This window comes from Paralichthys olivaceus, chromosome 1 (genome assembly GCF_024713975.1).
Source record: "Paralichthys olivaceus isolate ysfri-2021 chromosome 1, ASM2471397v2, whole genome shotgun sequence".
Classification (NCBI taxonomy): domain Eukaryota; kingdom Metazoa; phylum Chordata; class Actinopteri; order Pleuronectiformes; family Paralichthyidae; genus Paralichthys; species Paralichthys olivaceus.
In genome coordinates this window covers 13,610,449-13,623,448 of record NC_091093.1, presented here as the reverse complement: position 1 = coordinate 13,623,448, position 13,000 = coordinate 13,610,449, and the positions used below count along the sequence as shown (strand labels likewise).

The window sequence follows — 13,000 nt, the reverse complement described above, 5'->3', positions numbered from 1 at the left end:
AGGGGCGCAACAGTTCACACCTGCTGTGAGCTCCTGTGATTTCACTCCACGCTCACAAAACCAGTCGAATGACACAGTCAAGCACTTTACACATTTATTTGAAAGTGTCACACTTTGCAGGATGCAAGTCTCAGAAAAGACACACATTTACTCACATCCATGTCAAATACAAAATATTAGAACGTCCAAATAAAACCCGAAGCTCAAACCCTGGAGTAACAGGCTAAAGCTGCCCATCCCATACAAATGATAACTTAATTAACAGTTTCAGCAGCACCAATCATTTTGGTGGAAAAGATGTTACAGAGAAAGAGAGAGAGAGTGGGGGGGCAGAGACAAGACAGAGTAAGAGTAAAGCTGCCCTGGTGATCACATTGGTTGGTTTTCACCACTTCTCTACACCAGGAGTGGTGCATTTACATTCTACTGGCTAATTTGAGAACATATCTTTGGGATTTACAATCAAGAACAGAGTAAACAATGCATTGAGATGGACTAGACATGTTATGTGCAGGAAAAAGAAAATGCAGATTGAAGCACATGGATACCTGAATACATAAAAAAGGAACACTTCAAAAATAGAAAGTGGAGGTCATTGGATTCATATTTCAGTGATTTCACTGTATATAATTCAAAATCCAGCATTAGAGGAAAGCTCTGTTTGAAAGCTCGTACGGAGGTTTTCAGTTAAGCAGGGAGAGGAGCAAAATACGAGGACAAGAGAAGTAACTGTATGAAATAAAATCTGAACAGTTGTTTTTCCACACATAATCAGAATATTATATTTTCTTTACATTCTTACTGCCTGTTAAAGATGTTGAACTGTGTGAGCGTTCAGACACAGTAGTACCAGTAGTGCACAAAGAGTTCTGGGCCAAAATGTCAGGCATCAGAAAACTCCTTGATCTAAATAAAGGTCTAAACAAGGTCTGTATTATGTAAAATGATGTATTAAAGTTTCAAAGCACTTTGTGAAGGATGATGTAAATCCACTATATCCCACTTTTATCAAATGCTCTGTTATGTGACCAAGTTGTGTATGGGCTCACAAAACAATGTCGTTTCCATGTGAAACAACAGTAAAAAATGGAAACATGTAAAGAAAAACATGATATACAGTATCTGTAACATGTATAAAACATGAAATTATCACAGAGATGTAACGGGAAAAGGCAGGTTTCTCTCTCTACAGCATATGGCAGCCATGATCACTACACACGTCACATGTGAATGGATTTTAGGCAGAGTAACATGTGTGAACCCAAAAAGCAGCAAACGGTAAAACAGTCAATAAAAGAATAATAAGAGTAAAAACAAATAGAGAAAGGAGAACTTTAAGGCATCTGTGCAGGCCACCCACATTAAGGCAAACAGTGGAGCGTAATAAGAAAAACAAAGACACAAACGAAAATTCAGTAACACTGAGTTCACAGTACCTCACAGTAGCTATCTTCCAGAGAGAGTTGGCAAGACACTTTACCAGAATGGGATATGCAGCAATGCACATACATTTTGTTCTGTATCAAAGGCCTTTAAAAAATATTCACCGTAGGTTTTTATCTATTAAAAAATAACTATGGTTTCCAGCTTTGCAATCCAGTTTCTAAACTATTCTATATATTTAATTTGATAGGTGATAGTTTGGTCCAACACTTCACAAAAGTCAAAGAGCTGGGAATGTTTTGTTGTACGAGGTAATAAAAAAGAGCCAAGTGAGAGGGGGAAGTGAAAATGGATGAACATTCTCACTTCCCCCTCTCACTCATCTGTAAGTTTTCTTTGGGTAGAAAGTGTCTCTGTATTTCTAGGGGAGTCAGTTTTGCTGCTGGTCAAAACATGAAGGTCCAACTATTATAATTGGGTACACCACTTTAGTGGTGAGTTAGTAAGTGGTGTGACTCCAGGGAAGGCCTCAATCAGTTATGATGTTTTAGACCAGACAACACATAATCTATTACAAAATAAACACCTCACACTAAAATGCAACTGTGTGCTTGTAAAACAATTGGATTTCATTGTAAAGCTGTAAGAAATCTAGACAATAATGTTGTGATCAAGTGTGTTGCAGCATTAATGAGGTTTACTTTTTAAATAAACTTAACAGCAAAGATCAAAGTTAGCTCATTCAAAACAATCCAATCTGTGGAGGAGTGTTTCAAGGGACTTTGGGGGCCACAGACAAAAAGGCTCTTTACTGAACCAAACTGAACCCCACAGTATCTCACAAAATTGTCATTGTTGAGGACTAACAAAATCAGCCGCTCTCAGTTCAGGGGCCCCGGGCAAATGCCTGCTCTATCTACCCTGAATCTATCTATATAGAGTATATGTACTTACAGAATGTGTGAAATCTCTGTCGGTGGCTTTGGAGTGAAACTGGCTTTACATGAAAGGTTAAGTGCGCTTTTAGGAAGCATGAATCCCCTTTTCCAAGGAAAAACCCTCGAGTTTTGGTCACATTGCTAACTACAGCTCAGTATACAAGACAAAACAACCCCCCCCCCCAAAAATATAGTCACTGAGTTGAATATTCAAAAACAAATTGTGTAACAGGATTGAGAGATTGTACTTAGATGGAGACATGGTTGAGGAAACCCTTGCTAGTGAAGAGCTTGACTGCAGCTTTCTTCTAGCAGACAGGCAATTTTGTTTTGGTCCAACTGTGAGGGAAAACAAAGAGAATACATATTTTCAACAATTCAGGATGTTAGAAAAATAAACTGACCTGCTAGATACTAAAGTTATATGCTGACATTACAGTTAAGAGGATGGAGTCGTTATGGATTGGGTCTTCATGCATAAACCCCCACCCATAGATAGATCCAGAGACGATACACATGAGAGGGGAGTTGTGTGCATACTAAATTGAGTGGGCACCAGAGCACTTACTTTATAAAACAGTTAATGTGCATAAAGGGAAGGTGTGCTGATGGGGGATGAGGTCACCTTTTAAAATCTAATGGATTTGCAAACACTTTGCAGAAAAAGCCAGCTACCACCCACCTCACTGATAAAGCACAGTTGCACCAACTCTTCAGCCAGCTCTTGACCAGATTCATCTGAAACACACATAAGTGTAGTTAGTCACTAATTCATGGACATGTAACATCATGACATAACAGTATCTCTGATGGAATTATGCAAATACTACACCACTCACACAAAAATACAAGGACAGACGGAGGCACATTCAGAAAAATATTGACCAGCTGCTGCTTTTAAATCCAAATCCCACCTTAAACACATTAGCAACCACCAAACAGCTGATCCTGCTGTTGCTCTCTCATCTGTGAGCCCACTTTGTTGTTTCATAATGCCATTTTAAATTGATTTCTGTGGACATTTAACATTAAGTGACATTAGTTACAGTTGAAACAACAAAATGGGACTCATCTGACAGGAAAATTAAAAAGCCAACATGTTTCAGATAGCACGGTCTCATTCGGGTACGTTAATACGCTTTTGTTTTTAAAATATTGCGCTATATTCAAGGCTTAATGATTGGATGGACTGATCCTTATTCTTACTACAACTTGTCCACAACTTTATGACTGGGCTAACATTTTACATTTTCTAATTTTCATTCTAGCCTTTAATGCTTGTCCCCAAAATCTTAATTAACTCCTAACTCATTCAAAGTTTTCCACTTAGTTTTTCTAGTTTAAACAAAAAAATCTTCACTCCAGGTAGGACTTCTTTCAAGACCCAACGTTTGAACAGCTATGCAGGAACAAGATATCTTGGGAAAAGCAGATTAAGATTTCAGCAATGTCAGTAATCCATGTTGTAATGCAGCTGCTCAACTTTTTGTGATAAAAAATAACCCCTCCTTTTACTGTGCTGTCCTGTTTTTGTAATGAATGAATAGTATCTAACAAAAGTGTTTTTTATTATTACTTTAGTAGCCGCCCCTATAGGGACTTTCTTTTCCTGTGAGCAGAGAACTGGTCAGGGTCGACTGATTTTTAATAACCAAGCTGTCAATTTACAACTGAACCAGGAATGTGGCTGGAACAAGACAAACAAGTGGAGGAGATGGAGCATCCAACAACTTTGACATTAACAAAAGAAAGCTGTGGGAAAGAAAAGACTTCCCTGCTGATTCGTGGTTTGATATAAAACCATACAACAAAAAGAGTTTCGTTTTGAGAATAAAAACAAGCTTCAATCGTGAATTCTCTGAAATAAGTTGTAGGAGAGACAAGCAAAAGGCCAAATGGGTGAAATTTAAGTGGCTTGGTTAGCTCCTGACCCAAGACAGATTGACTTTGGACTTTGTCTTGTTGATAAGGAAACCTTTGGAAAGAATATCCCCTGATATCAGCAGGAGCGACTGTTAACAAAGGAACAGGTAGTGTCTGTGAGATTGACTAAGTGCAGTGGTGTACATGGATGAGAATGTGCAGTATGTGTGCCAGTGGTATTAGGTGGTAGTGTGGAGAAATGGAGGAAGAGCAGAAAAGATCAAGTCCAGTGAAAGTGGGTTAGTGTGTGTGTGTGTGTGTGTGTGTGTGTGTGTGTGTGTGTGTGTGTGTGTGTGTGTGTGTGTGTGTGTGTGTGTGTGTGTGAGAGAGTGTGAGAGAGAGTGTGAGAGTGAGTGTGAGAGTGAGTGAGAGAGAGAGAGATGAGAACCTGGAGGAGATGGACAGATCATGACATAGGAGGTGACAGCTGTCAGCTGCAGCCTTTCACAGGCCCAGCATTCCCCACACGCCTGCAACGTTATACATGCCTACCATACCTGCGTGTACATGTGCACATTGGACCATGCTACCAACATTATTCTGACCAGGGCAACAGTTGTGCTGTGTGTTATTTTCTCTTTTGCCTTGCTTGCCATACGTGGCACCAATAAAAATACTGAAACATTGGTGTAAAATGAAAAGCGATAAAAACATCAGGATTTCTCACGATGGCTCACTTTTGTTTTACAAAAAAACATTTACAACAGAGTCAAAGATTTTTACAGTCATTCAGAAACGATTTGAGGATGCAATCCGAATAAATTTTCAAAAATGGAGGGGCAAGGTTTTTATGACATGCAAGCGACAGTCCCTCAGCTTTAAATAGTCTTGCACGCTACTGTATATTGTGATGCCATGTGAGTTTCAAACTCTCTGGAATCTCACTCTCACTTTCCTGCATGCCTCTGATGACACACATGGAGAGGAAGTGAACAATAAAACCACTGTGTGTGGTAAAACTGAGAGAAGACTGGACTTGCCTACACAATAATTCATTCAGAAATAATCATATCATTTAATTATATTCATTAAAATCTCATAAATGTATGTCATCGTCATTAAAACCAAACTGTAGAACTAAACTGTCCAGATGGACAAAATGACTCTACTCAATAAAAACGACATGAAATACATGAATACAAAACTACATGCACAACTACATGGATGAGTGTTTTTATTTCAGACAAAAGTAGAGCCTGACTGGTATGGATTTCCTAATACACTAAACTGTATGTTTAAGCTCAATGAGTATGTGCCAGTGTGTGATACAGAAGAGTTGTTCTTACTGGGTAACATGTCACAGCTTAGATGTCTGTTCAGTTTATCATCCAGTTTCAGCAGTAATGTTAGCTAAAAGAGGAGAGACAACAGAGAAAATGGTTTGAATGCACAGGAAATAACAAATAGCTTGTTTATCATCATGGTTGGTCAACTTTAGAGTTGCTGCATATAGTTGCATCTAGCTGTGAGGTTTTAGATTGCAACCAACTGAATAACCCTCCCTTCATTGCTCTTTCCAAGTGGCCTACAGGTAACATGAAAACCAAAATTCCAGTGTTATTTTATTTATTTATTATTATTATAAAATAATGATTAATATTATTTTAATTTATGTCAATGGATCTCCCCTTATCCTCTAAATCAGTCCCTTTAAAATAAATCATCAACTTGTAAATGTTATGACTCACATGAAACTTTGCACCCTCCTCCACAGGTTCAGCATTACACTGCATATGAATGACCTGCGGGAGAAGTATGGAAGAATGAAATATTGGTACAATTTTGCAGTAACTTCTTTGCACAAATGTGCAATGTATAACTTAATTCAGTGGAAATTGAGAAGCAGGAGCCTCAAGATGATCACTTATTGTCACCAATGTGACAGCATTGTCTTTACTCAGCAGCTTAATCTGTCAAACACACCCGTCGTGTCTCAAGCTCAGCAGGTTCAGGGGTGGGGGATTTGACCAAGGGGATGACGACAGGAGATTGAATAGTCTCCTGTTGAGGCTGCTGAGGACAGGGCAGCCCGAACGCCGTCATTGGATAAATACCATTCCTGACACAGGAAAGACAAAGACAAAGACAGGGAGATTTGGAGAAAATATAGAAGATAATAAAGAAAATTAAGAACACAGAAGATAAATAAATTGCAAATCTAAAAACTAGATCTTCAACTACAATGATTTTGCCTTAAAATTGCAAAAATCAAGGTATCTAGGACTAATGCTTGATTATAGCACCGTATCACACGTAGAAAGAACATTTCATTGAGAGGTACAGAGATAATCACATAGCTAACTACTGCCCCCATGTGGCCTGAGAGCATTATATCTTTGGGGCTTTTTAAATTAGATGCACATTTTCACATCACACATACTGAGCTTGCTTAAAACCTTGGAGTACACAACACTGATTTGCTTCTTACCTGACATCCTCCAGGAATTTATCGAGTTCTAAAGCAGGAAACTGTGAAAGCCTATGGGAAAAAATTTAAATCACACTTGATTATATTGCTTGAGATATTAGAACCATAAATTCAGTAAATCCTTTAGGACTATATTAGATAATAAAACATATATAAGTCTAGAGCAATAAAGTGCACAACAAGATGGGTTACATTTTTATATTATTAATTACTGGAAGAACAAATAATAAGTACAACATTAATTTCTGTCCCTTACTTGAGCTGAACATCCTCTTTAATCTCAGCAATGACCAGGTTGGGGTCCAGGTTCTTGGTTATCTCCTCTAGGGCATTTTCAGGTATCATGTCTAGATATTTAGGAATTATTAAAGAACAATTGAATAAGATGAGACACTAGCATAAAAAAACATATTACTTAAACTTTATGTGTGTGTGTGTGTGTGTGTGTGTGTGTGTGTGTTAAGACTCACGTTGGTGGCTGACAATACAATGTGCAGCCAGCAGTTTTAGCTGAGGCACTTCAAACAGAGCCTGGTTAAACAAAAGCTCTCTGGCTGTAGGTCTGGTACTAGGATCACACTCGAGGCATTTCTGGATTAACTCCTGCAAAAATAAACAACTGGTCTCACTTTTCAAAGACAACCATAAGAAAAACTTCTTTGTATGTTCTTTTAAGATTCTCATGAACACATTCTACTCTCTCTATCTTACCCTCTGCAATGGGTCCTCCAGTAAATGTATGGCATTGTTTACGGCCTCCTGAGAAACATTATAGGACTCTCCATTCCCCTGGATCTCCAGGAGCGCCATCTGCAACACAGCAAAACACACACATTGACATATTGCTTTGGTGCAGGGCTCAAGCCATTCTATCTTGTATCATGGGTCCAATCTCACCTCTAATGCACACATGCCGAATGAGTAAATGTCTACAGCAGTAGTGACATCATCATCAACAGCTACAATGAGAGAAAGAATAACATGGAAACAATATATTACAGAAATCATATCAGAATTTGTCCTTATTCAAGACTTAGATCTTGTTATGAAACCAAACTTTATAAAAAACAGAGCAGCTAAGTGAATACAGAAGATATTCACAAATGGATGCTTGATCCTGACCCAGAGCCTTCTTTATGTTTAACATGTAAATCTCATTGCAACAAAATGGGATGAGCATGTAACCAAACTATTCCTTTCTTTAATTCCAATCAAAATGTATCTTAAATTATGTCAAAGTGTCAAGGATCAAAAGTTGCCATCAATTGAGACTTCAAGTCCTTTTTTCCTTTATTCTTTAAGATCGTTTCTAATTTGTTCTCGAAGTTGTATTAAGAAGATTGACACGAGTTTTTCCAGTAAAAAAAAGGATTAAAAGATAACCAGTCCTTGTTCTATTACATTCTCTTAATATGATATATTTTGTGAGAAACTATATAATTTCAATGGCTGAAAGTACCATATCCTAAAAACAGTAAGTTGAGGGATACTGTCCAATAGATCTGTGTGATTCAGTTTACTCTGGAGCTCAGAGACCTTCAATATCAGCAACCATAGAAATATCTACCTCCATATTCTGGAGCAAAGAAGTGCATGTTCTTCTGTTCCTCTTGACAAGTCTTGACATGGCTGTTTATAGTGTCTGGAGCAACTGTAGATGAGACAAGGGACAATAAAGAGGATTATGTAGAAGCAGGATGATGAACATCAAGAGAAATGAGTGTGCTGCAGAAAAGAGTAAAACACAGGCCGAGGAAAAGGAAAGAATGTGAGAGGGAGGACCAAGCACACCACCCTTGTTTACACACAATGTACAGGGTTCATTTGGAACAGTTCAGGAAATTTTGCATAAAAATATTTGAAATTTCCAATCTTTACATCCATTATTCAGTTTAATTTGACCCCAACAGCAGCACTGCCGCTCCGCTACCTAAAGCAGTTAAAGCAAACCAGTGTAATTCTATACCTGATCCTATCTTGATGAGCCCGTTGTGCTGAATGAAGATGGTATCACAGGTCAGGTCACCATGGATGATGGGTGGATCACATGAGTGGAGATAACTGCTCAATAGGAAAAAACATTCACAAATGCATACAAATTATGTGAGAGAGGGTCTAGATTATTATCTGTGTGTGCATTTTCCTGTGAGGGTCCATATTTAACTTTTTGAACATAATGTCTGAAAAAGGAAGGCCAACCTGAGAGCAGACAGGATCTGAGTGCACCATCTCTTCCAAGCCTGTAGGACCATACATCTTATCAGAGCGCTTCCTGGCTGGTTGCCAGTATGGATCAACTATGGCTTGCATTATATCAAGAGGCCAAATGGTGCACAGGACCCCAATACATTTGTTTACCAGACTATTAAACTTGTTCCTTACTCCACAAATCCAATTGTATTCAGTTATAAAGGAACTGTTACTTTCACAATTATGAAAGTTTATTATTTCACAGTGTATTTACATACAGCCAGCTTTTACCTTCTCATTCATACTCTTGTGATTCTTCTTGGTCTTCTTCAGGAACTGCTTCAAGCTTCCGGAGGACATATATTCTGTAATGAAAATCACCTGAGGGAGCGAAGACATTAGGCGACACCAGATATTATTGATAATGATAAAACAGAAGACAATTGTCAATTGACAATTTTATGATACTTGAAAGTAATGATTGCATTAATGCAACTGGCAGTCAAAAGATTCATTAATGTTATAAAAGGTCTGACACTCACCCTGGCCCGGTTCTCCTTTGTGTCAGCCCAGTACTTGTGAAACTTGACAATATTTGCATGTTCCAAATGGATCAAGTTATCAAATACAGCCTTGACTTTCTCCTAGATACAAGGAAATGTGTGTAAGTAGAGCATGTCTGAATTAACTATCTTGAAAAAAGCTCTAAAAAATGTGTTTTCTCTCCAGTACAAAACATATGATTTCAAAACTTGCCCACACATTCTTTAACATCAAATTCAATGAAGTTTTAAGTAATTTCGTTCAAATCAAGGACCCTTATTGGTAGTTTGAGAAACTGATCATGGTTGATTACTCTTTCAACAGCAAGAGTACACTATGAGAACTAACTGTCTTTACAGACAAGACATAAAGAGAGTGGCTTGCCAGGTATCTACCCTCCCTAACACAGCACAGATGGTGAAAACACATGCAGACCACAGTACGCAGGCTATGTAGTGACTTTTATGTTTTAAATAAATATATCAAAAAGAACATTAATTTCTCATTTTTGCACAAAATAAATAAATCAAGCATTTAAAATTATTTTACAAAGTCTGAATAACCAGATTTTCTCAAATTCACAAACTTTGAAGGATTTCCAGGTACCCTGTAAGTTAATTTCTAGTGATAAAATTAAGAGTTACAGTAGAGTACTAGTGATGTCAGTATGTGCTACAGTGAAGTTATGGGGATTGCAGTTATACACTGGTTTTTCCACATTGCATTAACACTGAGCCATGTCATTTTCACCCCTAAAACTATCATTAGAGTCTGGGTACTACTGCTGCTCTTAATACCCAATCAATCGTTATATTCATTCAACCTGTGCACATGAACATCAATGAAAGTAAGTCAACAATGTTCTTTATCCTTTTTACATTTTGAGGTCACAGCTTGGATGAGCTAACAGAGAAAAATGTGTTTGGTTGCTGTCACAATCCATATATAATTACATGAACAAGTCACAACTACGTGACAATTAGTGCATACTCCTTAAAGTAACTATCCGTTTCATTCCTACTCTGTAACACCGTTCCTCACCTCCAGCAGTTTGAAGTTCTTTCTCTCCGAGATCATGACTTCATTCCAAACTACCTCCACACCCTCCTCTGTGTCCATAGCTAAGTACGCAGCATCTATCCCGGGTACATTACGCTGATTCACCTACATTTAAAGGGAACAGAAAAGTGGCTCGTGAGATCATACATTTTAACTCTGAAGTGAAATTCAAGACAAAAAAAACATGTTTTGAAAAAGACTTGCTTACGTGTAATTACGCTCATATAATATTCTTAACTAGAAGAAAGAGATACAAGCAAAACATCACGATTGCCCTCCCCCCTGGGGGCTGGTCCAATATGGGTCATAAAACCTGCATTAGTTGATGGGACATGGCCAATAAATAAACAACTAAAAGTAATTTCCCCCAGAGATGGTTTCAGATAGTTATATATCACACTGATGTGGGTGATGATGTGGGTTCAATTTTGGTTTGGTTTTAAATCCCAGTTCGGCCATGGTCCTTTCTGTGAGGAGTTTGCACAGTCTCCCTGTGTTTGTGTGGGTTTGCTCCTATGGTTTTCTCTGGGTACTTATGCAGATTGGGGTTGGGTTAATTGGATACTGAGTGTGCGTGCTTTGAGTGTTTGCTTGTGTGAATGGGAATAACATTCTGCCTCTGTCTGTTGGCCCTGCCAACTCCTGAACTAAAGAAGCCTTTTGGATGAGAGACGAAACGTCTTCAAGAAACACCAGCAAGTCCAGTTGCCTATCTTCACTTGCACAACTTCTGAACATACGCCCTTGTTGTGTTACTTTTCATTATTTTACTCTTTGTTGTGTTGTATTTATCAGCTGAATGTGGACGTCTCCTGTCCTGGTCTCTCTTCAAAACAATATTGAAAATGTCAATGAGACTACGCAATTAAATAGAGATAAAATCCAAACAAATCAAAATGACACTAGTAAATATACATACTCAAGAATCAAATGAACCTTTGACTGATACAGACAGTGTGATGTGTCTCAAGTTAACCTTTTGAACATATAATACTCTGTTCTTCATTTTCAGCTGACACTGTGACAGCTCAGCTTCCTGCTCCCCTCTTACCTCCTCTCTACGTTTCTGCCAGCGGCCACAGGGACTTTCCTCCAAGATGTCTGACTCGTCCTCACTCTCATCCTCATCCTCTGTGGCTGGGGGGGCTGGAGAGTGAGAGTGAATGGAGGCCACGGGCGGAGACACGGATGCTCCACCTGGTACCTGCAGCGTGTTAGTGGACACGTGTCCCGCTGTGACCTCTGCCTTGTTGCTCTCAGCAGCTGGAGCCTCTTTGCTCTCCGTCTCCAGCATCCTGACACAGCTATTGACTCTCCTTCTCCGTGCTCCTGTTCCCGAGCTGCAACAAGTGATGGGAAGCCTCTGTCTTACTGTTTCCCCTCCTCGAAGTTAAAGCTAGTCCAGCGTCCATCAACGAGGAAGAAGGCTGTAGGCACATACGAGGGCAAAGAGGGTTGAAGGACTACTGCAACCTGCGGAAAGAGCGTCACAACAATCACTGTCAAACATGTCCTACTTTCCCCACCCAGTTCAGTGAACTCCTGGGGGACGAGCTAACGCCAAGGGCTTTGTTTGTAGCGTTGTTACAGTCACGCGACAAGAAAACTACACTCAGTCCAACTCAAATCGCTAATGTAGCTAGCAAGGCTGCTGCTAACGTTCAACGTTAGCTTCGAGAAGTTCAGCCTCCCACTCCTTAGCTAACTTTCCCTCGGCTAACATGCTAATGGGGGGGGTAAACAAATAAACAGCTAACACAAAGTTGAGTCGCAGTGGATGAAAAATCTTACCGAGGCACTGAGGACTAGCACCGGACCAACCGCTCCGTGTTACATACTGACACCGAGACAGAGACGAGACGCTTTAGGGTAAAAAGTGCTGCTCCGTCATTAAACGTGTTGACGGCTTTCAGCTCCCTTTCTGCTGGCAGACGTGGGAGGGGCGGGGCGGCACTTAGAGGAGCGCTCGTTTGTGTGGGGGGAAAACCCAGTGGAGAGGAGTTAGTGCTACAACATGGGGGCGATACACTGTGTGTGCACATTCTTCTGTTTAACTCATGGTCACACTGTGAGTTGTGTGTTTGGTTCAACGGTGCATACACATTGTACACAGTACACCAGGAACAACCATAGACTGTATATAAAGAGGGTACAACCCAGTACAACCCAGCACACAACACACTGAGGTCAAGTGAGCAGGCGTTCGTCTTTTCCTGATTTCAAGTGCGCCCGTATTACAGAATGTATGGCAAATGCAGGTAGTCCATGATATGGAGCGAGCCATTCTTTGATGCTACTGTAAAATCTCTTTGATCCATAATTTCTGACAAAGGTTGTCAAAAGTTGTCCTCAGGACCATCCTGACTGTTCACTCACTCAGTATCAAGCATATTCACTGGATCATTTTGGAGAAATTCAGCCTCAAAGTTCCTTCTTTTAGTTGAAAAAGGCATTATGTACAATTTTTACTCTACTGTAAAATAGTGTAAAGTCTACTTTATTTACAGTAGAGTAAATAAAGAGCATAATGCCTTTT

The 13,000-nt window shown here is 39.4% G+C and overlaps 1 protein-coding gene across 2 annotated transcripts; it reads right to left on the bottom strand.

The window, feature by feature from the left end:
- Window positions 1–80: 80 nt before the first annotated feature.
- On the bottom strand, window positions 81–12,817 carry LOC109624833 (nuclear receptor-binding protein-like). 2 transcript variants are annotated; one of them, XM_069522199.1, is made up of 18 exons: window positions 12,256–12,817; window positions 11,516–11,937; window positions 10,447–10,569; window positions 9,405–9,506; window positions 9,154–9,243; window positions 8,872–8,912; window positions 8,639–8,733; window positions 8,240–8,323; window positions 7,570–7,631; window positions 7,384–7,482; window positions 7,143–7,275; window positions 6,929–7,019; window positions 6,673–6,723; window positions 6,168–6,303; window positions 5,933–5,986; window positions 5,531–5,594; window positions 3,004–3,059; window positions 81–2,660 (listed from the first exon to the last, which is right to left on the bottom strand). In XM_069522199.1, exons 2-18 carry the CDS (start codon window positions 11,756–11,758, stop codon window positions 2,601–2,603), a joined length of 1,584 nt encoding a protein of 527 aa, XP_069378300.1. In that variant the 5' UTR covers window positions 11,759–11,937; window positions 12,256–12,817; the 3' UTR covers window positions 81–2,600. The 2 variants fall into 2 exon arrangements, with proteins under 2 accessions (XP_069378300.1, XP_069378304.1); XM_069522203.1 differs by having other exon boundaries at window positions 11,516–11,891.
- Between the last annotated feature and the right edge of the window lie 183 nt (window positions 12,818–13,000).

What these genes read in the sequence shown, in the direction of transcription:
- LOC109624833 (XM_069522199.1), bottom strand. Translation starts at nt 11,758, where the DNA reads ATGCTGGAGACGGAGAGCAAAGAGGCTCCAGCTGCTGAGAGCAACAAG. An exon ending in GCTCATCAAGATAGGATCAG is followed by an intron (nt 8,324 to 8,638) that starts GTATAGAATTAC and finishes TCTCATCTACAG; the next exon opens with TTGCTCCAGACACTATAAAC. An exon ending in TTGTATTGTCAGCCACCAAC is followed by an intron (nt 7,020 to 7,142) that starts GTGAGTCTTAAC and finishes CTAAATATCTAG; the next exon opens with ACATGATACCTGAAAATGCC.